General features: G+C 47.6%; 1 protein-coding gene and 1 long non-coding RNA gene across 5 annotated transcripts in view; one reads left to right on the top strand and one right to left on the bottom strand.

The window, feature by feature from the left end:
* Positions 1–18119, bottom strand: part of LOC142661711 (uncharacterized) — a 74603-nt gene that overhangs the window by 54393 nt on the left and 2091 nt on the right. For both annotated transcript variants that reach the window (XR_012850797.1, XR_012850798.1), the window contains exon 2: positions 10232–10368. This is a non-coding gene — a long non-coding RNA (uncharacterized LOC142661711). The remainder of the gene's footprint in view (positions 1–10231; positions 10369–18119) is intronic.
* Positions 16907–18119, top strand: part of SIAE (sialic acid acetylesterase) — a 60343-nt gene continuing 59130 nt past the window's right edge. For all 3 annotated transcript variants that reach the window (XM_075839181.1, XM_075839180.1, XM_075839182.1), the window contains exon 1: positions 16907–17012. In XM_075839181.1, the coding sequence (XP_075695296.1) occupies positions 16946–17012 (67 nt within the window). In that variant the 5' untranslated portion in view covers positions 16907–16945. The remainder of the gene's footprint in view (positions 17013–18119) is intronic.

Raw genomic sequence — 18119 nt, 5'->3', positions numbered from 1 at the left:
GCAGTACGGCCCAGTGGGTCCACACCCCCCGCCGTGACACCATGTAACCTATCCACGTAACCTATCCTTGTAACCTATCCTTCTCTTCCTCCTCTGTTGGACCCTGCGGAAGCAATGTAGCAGAGTTCAACACTGTACATCTCTGTATGGCTAGGTCAGATGGGGCGATGAGACTGGTATATACTTAGTACACATGTGCTTAGTGTGTGTTTGATGAAGAATCTCACTAACAGCATGGGGCACCCTGAGAACTAGAAGTTAATTTCAGCACTATGTCTGTTGCCTTGTCTTTGAGGAGAGCAGCTGCTGCTACGACACAGATACAAGATGGTGACCCACGTATGACAGGATCAATAGCCTGCTTCAGACTGTTAGTAGCCTTAATGAAGGTCTGCCGCACTATTGCATCGTATAGCGGTTACATGAGACCCAGGAAGGTATAAAGATGTTTGGCATTCTGAGGGAGAGGGGCTTATTATAAGTGATACACATTGCCCCGGCTTCCAAGTACTGTCTTATCTGGATATCAATACTTTGCAACTGTGTGAAGCTCAGAGGGCGCTGCTTCAACTGGGGTTTGGGGCTGTTTGCAATAATTTTAACAGTCACAGGGGCCACAGACATGCGTCCTACAACAGTTTACCCAGTGCCCTGAAGGAGAACAGGACCGTCCCCAATATTTCCTGAGGTGTGAGGTCCTCCTCTCAGTGCAATCCCCATAGAGTGCAGCACACATAAAATTTAGCATATCATCAATAACTTCAATTTGTCCATCAGACGAACGGGAAAAACGTCTGTGCAACGCGCGTGATTTGCACGCGCATTGCACGGACCTATATTAGTCTATGGGACCGTGCAGACATGTCCGTGATTGTTACTCAGCATGAGTCCGCTGAAAAAAAGTCACGACATGTCCGTTCTTTCGGCGTTTTGCGCGAATCACGCACCCATTGAAGTCAATGGGTGCGTGAAAACCATGCATGCCGCACGGAAGCACTTCCGTGCGAACTGCGTGATTCGCGCAACAGCTGTCAAAAGGATGAATGAAAACAGAAAAGCACCACGTGCTTTTCTGTTTACAAACATCCAAATGGAGTGTCATAATGATGGCGGCTGCGCGAAAAGCACGCAGCCGCGCATCATATGCTGATGCCCCACGGAGATGTTAAGTGGTTTTTGCGCACGCAAAACGCTGCGTTTTTGCGTTTGCAAAAACGCCACGCTCGTGTGAGTGAGGCCTTATATAGAATGATAACCTACATTGCTGCAAGGAGGTCACCACCTATAAGATCTACTGGATAGGAATCTGACACCAGAAACTGTAATATTATTTGCATTTTCATTACATCAAATATATTCCCAATATGTGTGTGTGTGTGTGTGTGTGTGTGTGTGTGTGTGTGTGTGTGTGTGTGTGTGTGTGTGTGTGTGTGTGCATATGTAATGTATATACCATCATTAACAGAAAGGATACTGGTATAAATAAATAGTCTTGCAAAATGGCAAAATATTTGTTTCCTTAATTAGTATATGTCAATATTATATAAATCAATCCATTAACACAAATGATGAAACATATTGCGCACTATGTGCGTCATAATATGCCAATAGAAATTTGTAACTAAAATTTTTCCAAATAGTTGGGCACACACACCAGTCACTCACAATACCAGCTGTTACCAATCACTCACAATACCGGCTGTTACCAGTCACTCACAATACCGGCTGTTACCAGTCACTCACAATACCGGCTGTTACCAGTCACTCACAATACCGGCTGTTACCAGTCACTTACAATACCGGCTGTTACCAGTCACTCACAATACCGGCTGTTACCAGTCACTCACAATATCCGCTGTTACCAGTCACTCACAATACCGGCTGTTACCAGTCACTCACAATACCGGCTGTTACTAGTCACTTACAATACCGGCTGTTACCAGTCACTCACAATACCGGCTGTTACCAGTCCCTCACAATACCGGCTGTTACCAATCACTCACAATACCGGCTGTTACCAGTCACTCACAATACAGGCTGTTACCAGTCCCTCACAATACTGGCTGTTACCAGTCACTCCCAATATCGGCTGTTACCAGTCCCTCACAATATTGGCTGTTACCAGTCACTCACAATACCGGCTGTTACCAGTCACTCACAATACCGGCTGTTACCAGTCACTCACAATATCGTCTGTTACCAGTCACTCACAATATCGGCTGTTACCAGTAACTCACTGTAGCGTCCATGGCTGCGGGCCGTCGGGTTTACTCACCTCCCGACGCCCGCAGCCGTGGATCCGTGAGCGCTGGTCCCCATCTCCTTCCTAGGAGATGCCAGCGCTCACTTCTGTTCTGGTCTGCTGTGTCCCGCAGGGTGCGCACCCCAGCTCGTGCAAGGCCCTAAAGGGCCAGTGCACGCACAAAAGGAAATCGTCATCATCATCAACTGCCACGATTTCCTGGTCTATAAGAAGGCCCCAGGCCCTCTGATCCTTGCCTGAGTGTTGTTAGTTTTCCCAGTCTGTCTTGCAAATGGTCCCTTAGTGTTTCCCGTTCCAGTTGTTACCCGTGCCTTGTTCCTGTAGCGTCCATGGCCGCGGGCCGTTGGGTTTACTCACCTCCCGACGCCCGCAGCCATGGATCTTTGAGCGCTGGTCCCCATCTCCTTTCTAGGAGACGCCAGCGCTCACTTCCGCTCCGTTCGGCTGTGTCCCATAGGGTGCGCGCGCACGCTCGTGCCCGACCTTAAAGGTAAATAGGAGGAAGTCATCATCATCAACTGCCACGATTTTCTGGTCTATAAGAAGGCCCCTGGCCTTCTAATCCTTTCCTGAGCGTTGTTAGTTTTCCCAGTCTGTCTTGCAAATGGTCCTGTGTCCCGTGCCTTGTTCCCCGTTCCTGTTTCTCGTGCTGTTCCTTAGTATCAAGTCGTGCCACGTCCTGTGTCATCTGCCACGTCCGGAGGAATCCGCCACGTCCTGTGTCACCTACCACGTCCGGAGGAATCCGCCACGTTCTGTGTCATCTGCCACGTCCGGAGGAATCCGCCATGTCCTGTCATCTGCCATGTCCGGAGGAATCCGCCACGTCTGGTGAAACTTGCGGCTCCTGTGTCATCCGCCACGTTTGGCGCTGTCTGCTGCATTCATCTCCATCTGTGCCAGAGCTTCGGCCACCGTCTGGACTATCCAGGTACCCTTGTGCGGGACATTGTATTTCTGGGGTTTCCTGTTGTTTGGCCAGCTGCCTCCCCGCTACGGCAGTATGGCCTAGTGGGTCCACTACCCGCTCCGTGACAGTACGCTCAGGCCATGGACCCCGCTGGTCAACCTGAGACTTTGACGACACAAGCCATGCTGGCCGAGATGGAGGATCTCCAGTCACGACAAGACCAGCTCCTCCTGTCGCTGAACGCCATAGCCCATCGGATGCTTGCTCCAACCACAGTCATCTCCGCACCCGTTCCTGCGGTTCCTCCTGCTACACTTGCTGTCTGTACCGGTACCAACCCCCTGTGTTTCTTGCTGCTACCTCCACGCTATGACGGAGATCTGAGGTCCTGCAGGGGATTTTTTAATCAGTGCCTGATCCACTTCAGACTACATGCCAGGTCCTTCTATTTGGATGACGTCAGGATCGCCTTCATCCTCACTCCCCTTACTGGCAAAGCTCTGGCATGGGCTAATCCTCTGTGGGAACATCAGGGACCAGAGACCCGTGACTTGCAGTGCTTCTTACAGACCTTCCGCTCAATCTTTGAGGAACCTGGGAGAGTTTCTTCAGCTGCTGCATCCTTGCTGACCCTACATCAGGGAGAACTCTCCATGGGCGAGTATGCCATTCAGTTCTGTATCCTGGCTGCTGAATTGACCTGGAACAACGAGGCTTTGGTGGCCACATTCTGGCTGGGACTGTCTTCAGGGATCAAGGACGAGCTGGCTGCTCGCGATCTGCCATCTACCCTGGACGATCTTATCCTACTCACCTCCCGGGTTGAGATGAGGATCCAGGAGCGTTCCCAAGAGGTTATCCGGGAGAGAGAACTTCCTAGGCTGGATTCTACTTTTCAGCAATCCTCCTCAGTCGTCCCACCAGAGGACCCGATGCAGAGTAACTATTTCAAAGTGCCTACCCAGGAGAGACAACGCAGACGCACTTCTGGACTTTGCCTGTATTGCGGCCTCGGAGGCCATATTGTGCGCCTGTGTCCCCAGAGGCCAGACAGACCCCAATGCCTAGTACTGATTGGAGAGACAACCCTAGATGGAACGGTGCCTAATAACGCATTCTGTTCCAAGTTGACTATTCCTGTGACCCTAGTATCCGGCGAGAGGACGCATCAAGTTTCTGCCTATCTTGACTCTGGTTCTGCTGCAAACTTCATCCAGAAAGAGCTTGTGGTTCATCTTCAGTTGCCCACAGTCCCCCTAGAGACGTCTTTGGCTGTTGCCTCAGTTAATGGACTGCCTCTGCCTGATCCCATCGTTTCAAAAACCAAGCGTTGAAGCTCCAGGTTGGAGTCCTTCATTTTGAACAAATTTCTTTCCTTGTTTTGCCCAAGGCCATCAATCCTGTTCTCCTGGGCCTGCCTTGGCTTCAACTACATGCCCCAGTCCTGGACTGGAATTCTGGAGAGGTTCTCCAATGGGGCTCCAAGTGCCATGGTCGATGTCTGTTGCAAATCTATCCTGTCAAGCCTCCTCTGCCTCAGTCATTGGCGGGACTGCCTCCCCAGTTTGCTCAGTATGCAGATGTTTTCAGCAAAAGGGAGGCTGAGACGCTGCCTCCACATCGGACTTATGACTGCCCCATTGAACTGGTTCCTAATGCCTCTCTCCCCCGTGGCCGAGTACATCCTCTCTCCTTGCCTGAGTCTCTATCCATGTCGGCCTATATCAAGGAGAATCTGGAGAGGGGTTTCATACGAAAGTCTTCCTCCCCGGCCGGGGTTGGATTCTTCTTATTTAAAAAGAAGGACAGATCCCTTCGACCCGGCATTGACTACCGTGGTCTCAACCAGATCACGGTCAAGAACAAATCCCCGTTGCCACTTATATCTGAGCTGTTTGATCGCGTACGGGGAGCCAAAAATTTTTCTAAGCTAGACCTGCGGGGGGCTTATAATGTAGTCCGGAATCGCCGGGGGGATGAATGGAAGACGGCATTTAAGACCCGGTACGGGCATTCTGAATACCTAGTGATGCTCTTCGGACTGTGTAACGCACCCGCAGTGTTTCAGGAGTTCGTTAATGATATCTTGCAAGATCTCCTCTATGTCTGTGTTGTTGTTTATCTTGATGATATTTTGATTTTCTCCACAGATCCGTCGACTCATCGGAGGCATGTCCGTCAGGTTCTACTACGATTAAGGGAGAATCTTTTATACGCCAAGTTGGAGAAGTGCGTCTTTGAGAAGAGTTCTCTGCCCTTCCTGGGCTACATCATCTCGGACCAAGGCCTCAAGATGGATCCTGAGAAAGTGAAAGCTGTCCTAGAGTGGCCACATCCTCAAGACTTAAGGGCTATACAGCGGTTCCTGGGATTCGCCAATTTCTACCGGCAGTTTATTCCTAACTTCCATTCTCTGACTGCTCCCATCTCTACCCTTACCAAAGAAGGGTGTGAAGGCCAAGGGGTGGACTCCAGAGGCAGAGTCCGCATTTATTAGCCTCAAGAAAGCCTTCACTTCAGCTTCGATCCTCCATCATCCTGACGTATCTCGGCAGTTCCCACTGGAAGTGGACGCTTCCTCTGTCGGTGCAGGTGCACTTCTGTCCCAGAGGAGCTCCAAAGGAAAGGCAGTAGTATCTGGCTACTACTCAAGACTTTTTTCTTCTGCTGAGCGCAATTACTCTATTGGAGATCGGGAGCTGCTGGCCATCAAATTGGCTCTGGAGGAGTGGAGACATCTTCTAGAGGGCGCTGCTCACCCCATCCTGATCTTCACCAACCTCAAAAACCTTACCTACCTTCAGTCTGCACAACGACTGAATCCCCGTCAAGCCAGGTGGTCGCTGTTCTTCACCCTTTTTCAGTTTGTGCTCCACTATTGTCCCGCGGACAAGAATGTGAGGGCCGATGTCCTGTCCAGATCGTTTGAGACGGAAGACACGGTGGAGTCCCTTCAGACTATCATAAACCCGTCCTGCATTGTCTCTGCTAATCCTCTGCAGGTTAGAGACATCCCTTTGGGGAGGACTTTTGTTCGGTTGGCAGACAGGAGAAGAATTCTCCGCTGGGGACAAAGTTTTAAACTGGCTGGGCACCCTGGTGTCCGTAAAACCCGAGACCTGATTGCTCGTCACTTCTGGTGGCTCACGCTACCTAAAGATGTTCTGGACTTTGTCTCTTCTTGCATGGTGTGTGCCTCTTACAAAGTTACTCACTCCAAGCCTGCTGGCCTGCTTCAACCTCTTGCCTGTACCCAATGCCCCCTGGCAGTACATTGCGATGGACTTTGTCACAGACCTTCCCCCCTCAGCAGGATGCAGCACTGTCTGGGTGGTGGTGGACCGGTTCTCTAAGATGGCACATTTTATCCCGCTAACCGGCCTACCTTCTGCTCCTCGACTGGCGAGTCTCTTCATTCTACACGGCTGCCTCCTACCCTCAGAATCCCCAACTCCTTTCATGTGTCCCTCCTGAAGCCAGTGGTCCTGAACCGCTACAGCAAGACTTCTAGTTCCACAGTTGCTCCCAGCGGTTCTTCTGATATATTCGAGGTGAGGGAGATCCTGGACTGCAAGAGGGTAGGAGGAAGGACTTTCTATTTGGTGGACTGGAGAGGGTTTGGTCCTGAGGAAAGGTCCTGGGAGCCAGAAGAGAACCTCAGTGCCCCTGCGCTTATTAAGTAATTCCTCTCTCGCTCTGGCCCCAAGAAGAGGGGGTGTAAGAGGGGGGATACTGTAGCGTCCTTGGCCGCGGTCCGTCAGGTTTACTCACCTCCCGACGCCCGCAGCCATGGATCCCATCTTCTTCCTAGGAGACGCCAGCGCTCACTTCCGCTCGGGTCTGCTGTGTCCCGTAGGCATGAGCGCGCGCGCACAAAGGATATCGTCATCATCATCAACTGTCGCGATTTCCAGGTCTATAAGAAGGCCCCAGGCCTTCTCATCCTTGCCTGAGCGTTGTTAGTTTTCCCAGTCTGTCTTGCAAATGGTCCCTTTGTGTTTCCCGTTCCAGTTGTTACCCGTGCTGTGCCTTTAGTATCGAGTCGTGCCACGTCCTGTGTCATCTGCCACGTCCGGAGGAATCCGCCACGTCTGGCGCAACCTACGGCACCTGTGTCATCCGCCGCGTTTGGCGTTAAACCATCTCCATCAGTGCCAGAGCTGCGGCCACTGTGTGGACTATCCAGGTACTCTTGTGCGGGACATTGTATTGCTGGGGTTTCCTGTTGTTTGGCCAGCTGCCTCCCCGCTACGGCCTAGTGGGTCCACTAACCTGCTTCATGACACTCACAATATCGGCTGTCACCAGACACTCTGAATCCAATTTCACACATACATAACTTTTGTGTGTAGCTTTGTTAAAACAAGTATATAACCAGAATGACTGTTTATAAACTCCTATTCTTTTACTATTCATCCAATGAACTATAATCCTCATTGAGTAATGCACATCATATAACATTTAAATATGAATGTGAAGTTTTTCATTGTGGACGACACATAAAACATATATAACGTAACCTATAACATATAAACATAAAACATATAATGCTCGATCCTGTGATCTTATCAGGCTTTTATATTCCCTCTTAATCTTTAGGGTATGTTCACACGGCCTATTTACGGACGTAATTCGGGCGTTTTTGCCCCGAATTACGTCTGAAAATAGCGCCTCAATAGCGCTGACAAACATCTGCCCATTGAAAGCAATGGGCAGACGTTTGTCTGTTCACACGAGGCGTATATTTACGCGCCGCTGTCAAATGACGGCGCGTAAATAGACGCCCGCGTAGAAGAAGTGACCTGTCACTTCTTTGGCCGTAATTGGAGCCGCTATTCATTGACTCCAATGAATAGCAGCGCTAATTACGGCCGTAATTGACGCGGCGTTCAAGCGCCTGCACATGCCGGTACGGCTGAAATTACGGGGATGTTTTCAGGCTGAAACATCCCCGTAATTTCAGCCGTTACGGACCCCCGCCGTGTGAACATACCCTTAAAGTTACAGTTCTTATGTTCCACTACATGTGGACTCTCTGCAGACACAGCTAAACTATAACAGATAACAGAGAATGTGTAGTTACAAGGTCAAAATGTTACCATGTGCTCCTGTCAATCAATGACCAGCATCTTCACATGGTCACCCCACAATAGAGATGTGAGGCCTCATGCTCTTGTTAGTAACAAACTTATTTTCTTTTATCATTAGATATATTAGTCTAACACTGTTACTATAGATTAACAATATATGTTGTTAGACATTCCATGCAATTATTAAAATGACTGTTAACCCCTTCCCGTCGTAAACAACTTTCAGATTTTCATTTTCGTTTTTTCCTCCCCACATTCCAGAAGCCATTACGTCTTTATTTTTCCGTCGATATAGTCCTATGAGGGCTTGATTTTTGCGGGACGAGTTGTAGTTTTTCGTCGCACCATTTAATTTGCCGTATAATGTAATAGGAAACAGGGAAAAAATTATTTGTGGGGTAGAAAATGAAAAAAAACAGCGATTCCTCCATGGTTTTTTGCACGCCGTTTTTACGAAATTCACTGTGCAATTAAAACAACATGTTAACTTTATTCTGTGGGTCAATACGATTACGGCGATACCAAATATATATAGTTTTTTTTATATTTTACTACTTTTACAAGTAAAAACCGAAGTGTAAAAAATAAAATGTATTCTGCGTCGCCAAATTCCGAGAGCCACAACTTTTTTATTTTTCCATCGATTACGCGGTATGAGGGCTTATTATTTGCTGCATAAGCTGTAGTTTTTAATAATACCATTTTGGTGTACATGCGACGGTTTGATCACTTTTTAATTCATTTTTTTGTGGGAGATGAGGTGACCAAAAAATAGACATTCTGGCGTTTACAATTGTGCCACGGTCCCGTTCCGACGTTTCATCTGTGCTTTCCGTCGGAACAGGACCCTGACTGACACAAACGGAAACCAAAGCTTTCCATCACCATTGATTTCAATGGTGACGGATCCAGTGCCAATGGTTTCCGTTTATCTCAGTTGTGCAAGGGTTCCGTCTTTTTGACTACGCTATTGATTCCGTCAAAACGACGGAACCCTTGCAGTGTCGAGTCGTGCTGTGTACTACGCCTTCCTGGTTACACCATGCCTGGTGTCCCCCTGATGCCAATGTCCCATCCGAGCCTGTCTTCGCTACTGTCAGAGGTACCACAGGTACACCTATCCGAACTATTGACTTTGACTTGCACCCTGTTGGCCAGATGCTATAAAGTCAAGGCGGTACGGCAAAGGTGGGTCCACGCACCCAACGTGACAGTACGCTCAGGCCATGGACCCCGCTGCTCAATCCAAGACCATGACGACGTCACAAGTGATGCGGGCAGATATGCTAGACCTCCGGTCTCGACAGGACCAACTCCTCCAGGCATTGAACGTTATTGCACATCGGCTGGATGTGCAAGCTGCCGTTCCTCCTACTACACCTCCTGGCAGTACAGACCATCTGACTACATCTCCTGGCAGTGCTGATCCCCAATTTTTTAATTGGCTAATAAAGTGTGTAAAAAAAGTGAAAAAAGTTTTTAGTAGTGAAAAAAAATTAAAAATATTAAAAGTTAAAAAGAAAACACCTATTACTATTTTCCTCCTAAAGTAAAGTAAAAAATAAAAAAAGTAAAGAAAATTGGTATTGCTGCATCCGTAAAAGTCTGAACTATTACAATATAGAATTATTTAACTCGCTCAGTGAACGCTGTAAAAAAGAAATACTAAAAAATTGTACCGATAAAAACGACAGCTCGTCACACAAAAAATAAGCCCTCACACAACAATAAATAAAAAACACACAACATCATTGCCACCGTGTGGGGTGTGGACCCACTGGGCCGTACCGCGTAGCGGGGTAGCAGCTGGCCAACAAGGTACAAAACAATGTCTATAGTTCAGAACGAGTACCTGAGGCAATGTAGACAGTAGCGGAAGCAGGACTTGACTTTCACAGCAGGTGGCACCGTGGATGCAGCGGAAGACACCACTTGACTTTCTCAGTAGATACGATAGCACGGACCTACCTGCAGGTGGATCGGCTTAAACTGTCCGTTCAAGAAAAACAGCGCAGGCGCACCTCTGGACTCTATAGTGCTGGCCATGTCGTGCGTCTGTGTTCTCAGAAGCCAAAGAAACTGGCGGACATGACTCTGATCAGTTACTGGATCGGGGGAAAAAATCAAAATGTCATCGAGATACACCACAACACAAACATAAAGGAGCTCACGAAAAATATCATTGACAAATTCTTGAAATAACTTGTAATATCTTCATTAAAATGCTGACATCAGGTAACACCTGGAGACAAGCAGACAATGGGCAGTTTTTAGTGATTTGTTCTCATGGCGAGTTTGTTGCAATAATAGTTGCACTTTATGTCTGGGCATTCAGCCAACCGGCTACAATGGGGTTATGAAGGCCACACAATTAACACATGAAGATAAAATGTTTCTTTGAATTATATAGAGGAAAGTTCATTACAAAATGGAGAATACTTATGTTAGTCATTCGGCCTCCTGCTTGATAATTGATAATATAATTTCATACAGAGAATATAAGCAAATAAACAATCCTTCACAACAACAACGACGACGCTCAGACGAGGAACAAGTGGGCAGAGCCCCTTTTTATAGTCCAGCAGCCATATGGGCTAATTATTGGTTGGTGACAGCTGGACGCGTACTGGCCCATTAAGGCCGTGCACGCGCGGGCCCGCGCGCCCTGCGGGAAACGGTCCGAGGACCCGGAAGTGAGTGCCGGCGTCTCCCTGGAGGGAGCTGACGCCGAGAAGTCAGATGTCCAAGGCCGTGGCCTTCAGAGGGTAAAAGTCTGAACGACGACCCCCGGCCATAGACGTTACACGTTCCGGCCACATACACATATATGGTATCCCCGCGATCGTAACAACTTGAACAATAAAATGAACACATTAATTAAACCGCCGGATGAACGGCGTCCAAAAAAACCGCAAAAAACAACGGCAAAATTCTGTCTTTTTTTCCATTCCCCCCATAAAAAATGAAATAAAAATTAATCTATAAGTCCTATGTACCCCAAAATAGTACTAATGAAAACTACACATTGGCCCGCAAAAATCAAGCCCCCATACGGCCACATCGACGGAAAAATAAAAACTTTACGGCTCTTGGAACGCGGCGATGCAAAAACAAGTAATTTTTTTCTAAAAGGCTTTTTATTGTGCAAACGTAGAAAAAACATATAAAACCTTTACATATTTGGTATCCCCGTAATCGTGCCGACCCATAGAATAAAGTTAACATGTTATTTTCCGCTGCATAGTAAACGGCGTAAATTTATAACGTGAAAATCAATGCTGGAATAGCTGCTTATTTTCAATTCTCTCCTAAAATAAAGTTAATAAAAGTTAATCAATATATTATAAGCATCTAAAAATGGTACAATTACAAAATACAACTCGTCCCGGAAAAAACAAGCCCTTATACGGCTATGTCGACGGAATAAAAAAAGAGTTACGACTCTTGGAATGCGACCGTGAAAAAACAAAAAATAATCCTTGGTCATTAACGTGCAAAATGGCCTGGTCATTAAGGGGTTAAGCAAAGACGACTCATCCGAAGGAAAAAAGGCTTTTTCAGAAAGTCGGGCAGAGGCCAGATCCACTTTAGGTGGAGTCATCCAGTGATCCGAATAAGACGGATCTGTTCTATATAGAGACCTGAATCTGTGACCCATATCCTGAATCTGTGGCCCATATCCTGAATCTGTGGCCCATATCCTGAATCTGTGGCCCATATCCTGAATCTGTGGCCCATATCCTGAATCTGTGGCCCATAGCCATCTTCTTCTCCGGTCTCTGCCAGTCCAGTCTGAAAAACTCTCAGTAAATCTTGTGCCGGAAAATGAAATAACTTCTGTTTCTTTGAACGTTCTTCTTCCATAACCTCAGATTCTACAGAATCTTTCACGGCTTTTAACACCGGAACGCCTACATCTCGCCGTCAGACCAGGATAGGGGGGACTGATCTATTGAGGAGACGTTTTCTTCAGCAGTTGTTCTTCTACGTTTAGTAGGAATACCGCAGTCCCCTTTAGTCTCATTAAAGCTTCAACAAGATGGTCTTTAAACCAGTCAAAAAACGTTTTACCCTGATGCTGTACAGGAAAAACATCCTCATCATCAATCATCATCATCATCATCATCATCCTCCTCCTCCTCCTCATCAACAATATCCTCCGCCTCATCATCATCATCCTCCTCCTCATCAACAATATCCTCCTCCTCATCATCATCATCATCCTCCTCCTCATCATCATTATCCTCCTGTTGTAAACAAGTATTGCATATGTCCGCTCCATAATGGTCAGATAGGGGCTGTTCACACTGAGAACACATCCTAAGTTTAGCTTTCTTTGAGCGTTTGCCCCTTTGAGACTTCGGCATCTTTCTGGCTGTCTGGAGGTGCGAGCCTGGCAATGGTTCCGGCCACCATCGCTGAAAAGTGCGCCATTATATTGAAGCTGTCGTCTCGCAATGACCAGTAACTCCCGCGCATGCGCATTATGCGTCCGTGCCGAGTTCAGGACCTGCACATACCGCGCTTACGTCCAGGCTAGGGCATCTCAGCGCTGACTTCCGGAGATGCGCAGTCGGCAATATTCCTTGCCAAGGACTTGAGTGCCGGCGTGCGGCTCTACTCCAGACGAGCAGCACAAATCACTGCTGATGCTCCGGCCGAGAATTTCGTTAGGACGCACGAGACCCACCTAATCCCCCGACCAGGGAGCTGTCATTCAATGCCACTCCGGCAGTGGCGTAACTACCGCTGTAGCAGCCGTAGCGGCTGCTACAGGGCCCGCGGCTTGAGGGGGCCTGTGCCACCAGCCGACACGCCCCCCCCCATATTATCGGTGGTGCCGCTAGCAGCCGTCATGGCTGCTACAGCGGTAGCGCCGCCACTATGGGGCCCGCACCTCCGTGCCTCCAACAAGTATGGGCCGGGCGACACAGGCCCTCTCATGCCTGTAGGCGTCGCTAGCACCGGAGGGGACCCCGGTTCTAGCGACAGCCAAATACATGCATTAGCGCTGAATGTCCGGCGCATGTTCAGTGCCCGACTATTCTGCGCATTATAATGACGCTGATTGACTAGCGGCGCGATGACGTCATCGCGCCGCTTCCATGCTTGTAAGGCGCTGATTGACGGTGCAAGTCATTCTGCCCACCAATCAGCGTCATTGGACGACGCTCGTTCAGCTCCTGCAGACCCGCTCAGAAGAGAGCAGATCTGCATCGCCAGTGAACAGCGTGGGAACGGGATCATGTGAGTATGTCAAATTTTTTGTTTTTTTCCCCCTCATAAAACTGTTAATGGCATTATCTATAGTGGGGGTTCTATCTACAGGGGGTGGTCTATATGTGGGACACTATATACAGGGAGGTCTGTATGTGGGGTACAATCTACAGGGGGGTCTATATGTGGGTCACTATATACAAAGGGGTCTATATGTGGGTATGTGGGGCACTATCTACAGGGTGGTCTATATGTGGGGCACTATATACAGGGGGAGCTATATGTGAGACACTATACAGGGGTGGGCTATATGTAGAGCACTATCTATAGGGGAGCTTTTTAGGGCACTTTCTATAGGGGTGGCTATATGTAGGACACTATATACAGGGGTGGGTTACCTGTGGGGCACTAGCAACAGGGTGGCTATATGTAGGGCACTGTCTACAGAGGTGGACTATACGTGGAGCACTATCTATAGGGGAAGTTATATGTAGGGCAGCACGGTGGCTCAGTGGTTAGCACTATTGCCTTGCAGCTCTGGAGTACATATGTGGGCACTATCTACAGGGGCTTCCATGTAGGTCACTATCTACAGAGGCTCTATGGGGGTCACTATCTACATGGGCCCAGGTGGGCACTATCTATAGGGGGCACGGTGTATGTGTGTGTGTGTGTGTGTGTGTGTGTGTCAGTGTATGGTACCATTATAATCAGGGACACAGTGTATGGTGCTATTATAGTTAGAGGTGCAGTGTATGCTGCTTTATTATATTTAGAGTTGTTGAGAATTTTAACTTCATTTATAGGTGCAGAAATGTTTTAAAAGTGAGAAACTGAAGACATCTGAGTGGAAAACTGCAGAAATGGGTCATGGCGGGAGAAATCCATCATAGATGTCTGAACCGGAGGGAGAAGAAAAGAACTAGAATATGAGAAGTCACCGGTGAGTCACTTAATGTAAATGTTTACTCTGCCTCTAATCAGCACTGTAGTCACTGTGTGATCTGCAGCGAGATGATGGGTGGTATGATTTTTTTTTGTGAAACAGCATCTCCCAGCATTTCCTTACCATTGTTGGGGCCATGCTGGGAGCTGTAGTTTTATGCCGTACAAACCTATTCGGCAGGGGTTGCACTAAATTGAGCTGTATTTGTCCTGGTGTTGTATATATGATTTGATCTTGGTTCTGGTGCTGTATATACGTATGAGATTGGTTTTGGTGCTGTGTATATATGTAATGAGTTTGGTTCTGGGGATGTATTTATATACTGAGCTTGTTTCAGGTGCTGTCTATATGTACTGAGCTTGGTTGTAGTGCTGTATTTATGTACTGAGGTTGATTCTGGTGCTGTATATATTTCAGAGCTTCGTTCTAGTGCTGTATTTATGTACTGAGGTTGGTACTGGTGTGGTATATATGTATTACGATTGGCTCTCGTGCCGTATACATGTATGGGCTTGGTTCTAGTGCTGTATATATGTCAGAGCTTGGTTCTAGTGCTGTATTTATGTACTGAGCTTGGTTGTGGTACTGTATAGATATATGAGCTTGGTTGTGGTACTGTATATATGTATGAGCTTGGTTGTGGTACTGTATATATGTCAGAGCTTGGTTGTGGTACTGTATAGATATATGAGCTTGGTTGTGGTACTGTATATATGTCAGAGCTTGGTTGTGGTACTGTATATATGTATGAGCTTGGTTGTGGTACTGTATATATGTCAGAGCTTGGTTGTGGTACTGTATATATGTATGAGCTTGGTTGTGGTACTGTATATATGTATGAGCTTGGTTGTGGTACTGTAAAGATATATGAGCTTGGTTCTGGTACTGTATATATATATGAGCTTGGTTGTGGTACTGTATATATGTATGAGCTTGGTTGTGGTACTGTATATATGTATGAGCTTGGTTGTGGTACTGTAAAGATATATGAGCTTGGTTCTGGTACTGTATAGATATATGAGCTTGGTTGTGGTACTGTATATATGTATGAGCTTGGTTGTGGTACTGTATATATGTATGAGCTTGGTTGTGGTACTGTATATATGTATGAGCTTGGTTGTGGTACTGTAAAGATATATGAGCTTGGTTCTGGTACTGTATAGATATATGAGCTTGGTTGTGGTACTGTATATATGTATGAGCTTGGTTGTGGTACTGTATATATGTATGAGCTTGGTTGTGGTACTGTATATATGTATGAGCTTGGTTGTGGTACTGTAAAGATATATGAGCTTGGTTCTGGTACTGTAAAGATATATGAGCTTGGTTGTGGTACTGTATATATGTATGAGCTTGGTTCTGGATCTGTAATTATATAGGATATATTTATAATAACAAAATTGCAGGGCAGATGGAGTTGTTTTCAATTCATTGTATATTTAATGGGAATCTGTCAGGTAGCTTTAACCCCTTGAACTGCCACCACGCGGTGATACATGACCTGACAATATTTTCAAACATTCCCTTGTATGTTTTTTTTTAGATGCAGCAAAATTCTTAAAATCCACTTTTAAAAAGGTGCACGCTATATGCTAATTACTCATTAGAGAGTCATGGGGCGGTGCCGCTATCCTGAAGAGTCACATAGTCCTGACTCCAAACCCACCTTTCCATGTTTGAGTGACATCTCCCTGGCTGATACAACTTTCTCAGATGCGCCATTGCCTTGTGGCACTATACACAAGGGGGGAGGGGCTGTGTGGCACTATACACAAGGGGGGAGGGGCTGTGTGGCACTGTACACAAGGGGGGAGGGGCTTTATGGCACTATACACAAGGGGGGGCTGTGTGGCACTATACACAAAGGGGGAGCTGTGTGGCACTATACACAAGGGGGGGCTGTGTGTCACTATACATAAGGGAGGGCTGTGTGGCACTATACACAAGGGGGGGCTGAGTGCCACTATACACTATCTACAAAGGGGGTCTATAGGCGGGACTATATAGCACTGTCTACGGGGGGCTGTATGGCACACTCTACAGGGGGCACTATTTATAAGGGGAGCTGCTTGTGGCACTCAGGGGGGGGGGCCCGGTCAAGAGTTTGCTATGGGGCCCAGTCTTTCCTAGTTACGCCCCTGCACTCCGGTAAACACGACACAGGGGGAAACTACTTCGGAGGGCTAAGGGGACGCACTAGAGACCCCCCAGGATCCCACACACGGCCGTCACGGCACCAAATAACAAAACCTGTTGAGAGAGAAGAAAATGAACCTGTCCAGCCGGGACACAAGAAAAAAACTCATTGTGTGTTTGTTCAAGGTGCTTCATTGAGGTTGTAATTAAGACTAATTGTGTATTTTCCTTCTGTACTAGCCGGGAAGGTCATTAACCCATTGGGTGCTGCCTTTGGAACGAGAGGGACACAAACTTATTACAGTCTCGGTGTCTTATAATAATCACGTCCTCCCGGCTCCACCTCCACAGCTGATTATAAAGCTGCCACTTTCTGGAGAAGAATGAGAAGCGCTGACATGACGGGGACGCCACTGCTGCTGCTGCTCCTCTTCCTCACCACAAGTGCAGGTACCGAGCTGTCAATCACCCTCCACGATACATTGTAGCCGGAGCACCGGGAGTTATTGGATCTAGTGGATCTCTGGGGTCTGTCAGGCAAACAACACTAGATCCTGCATATTACACCCATGACATGCAGCTGTCAGGGCATGCTGGGAGTTGTAGTTCCACGTCTTTGACATCGTTCCTGTATTTATATTTCCTCATCAGGCTGAGACGCGGGGTCATAGATTGTAAGCTCTTCTGCAGCAAGGGAAAGATTCTCCAGCGCACTAATGGTTAATATGTCACCAGGATAGAGAATGGGGACCATCAATAACAGAAAACGCCAAGTCATGTGACGGGAGGGGGGGGGGTCACATGATCTGTTAACCCTTCCATCTACCGATTGCCATTGACCTAAAAACCTGAGAGCTCTGATGGGATCGTTCCCTATAATGGAATAATATCCGGATTGTCCGCTTTAACCCTTTCAGTTCCACGCTGCTTCACCTGCCACCTGGAAACGATAATGGCGCAAAATGCATTTAAGGGTTAAGGCGACCACTTCTCATATTGTCGGTTTCTTGTCTAGATCGGGGGAGGGGGCATCGCTGTTTTTTTGCCTTGCATTACAAGTTTATATCTGTGAGGAGGGGGTGCGAAGAGATAATAAGGATTCATTGTAATCAGGGGAATTATGTGCAATGTGGGCGGTCATGTGGCTGACGGTGGTTCCTAAATTAATCAGGGGTGGACACAGATAGCAGAGGGGCCCCGGACAAGAACAGTATATGGGCCCCCTGATCATAGCAGAGCCCCTATGTCTCTAACAATCCGCTACGTGGGGCTGTACCCTGACAATTACTGGTGGTCCGCATGCGGCCAAAAACCCCGCTCCCTCACGGTGGCTATTGGCTGCACGATTTGGCGGGCCGTACCCTGAGCCGTACCCTGAGCCACGACGTTCATTAGTTCAGTCACTTACATGCAATCTAGTAGAGCGACCCCTTATCTATGGCCGGTCCCCCCGGCGTTGTAAGGGCTCGTCCACACGTAGCGGAATTGCTGCGTATTTTCCATCCGGAATTGTGGACGAAACACGCGGCAGAAAACCGTAGCAGCAAAGTGAGTGAA

Source organism: Rhinoderma darwinii, chromosome 10 (assembly GCF_050947455.1).
Source record: "Rhinoderma darwinii isolate aRhiDar2 chromosome 10, aRhiDar2.hap1, whole genome shotgun sequence".
Classification (NCBI taxonomy): domain Eukaryota; kingdom Metazoa; phylum Chordata; class Amphibia; order Anura; family Rhinodermatidae; genus Rhinoderma; species Rhinoderma darwinii.
The sequence above is the reverse complement of the archived record's forward strand: the minus strand, read 5'-3'. Positions and strand labels throughout refer to the sequence as shown.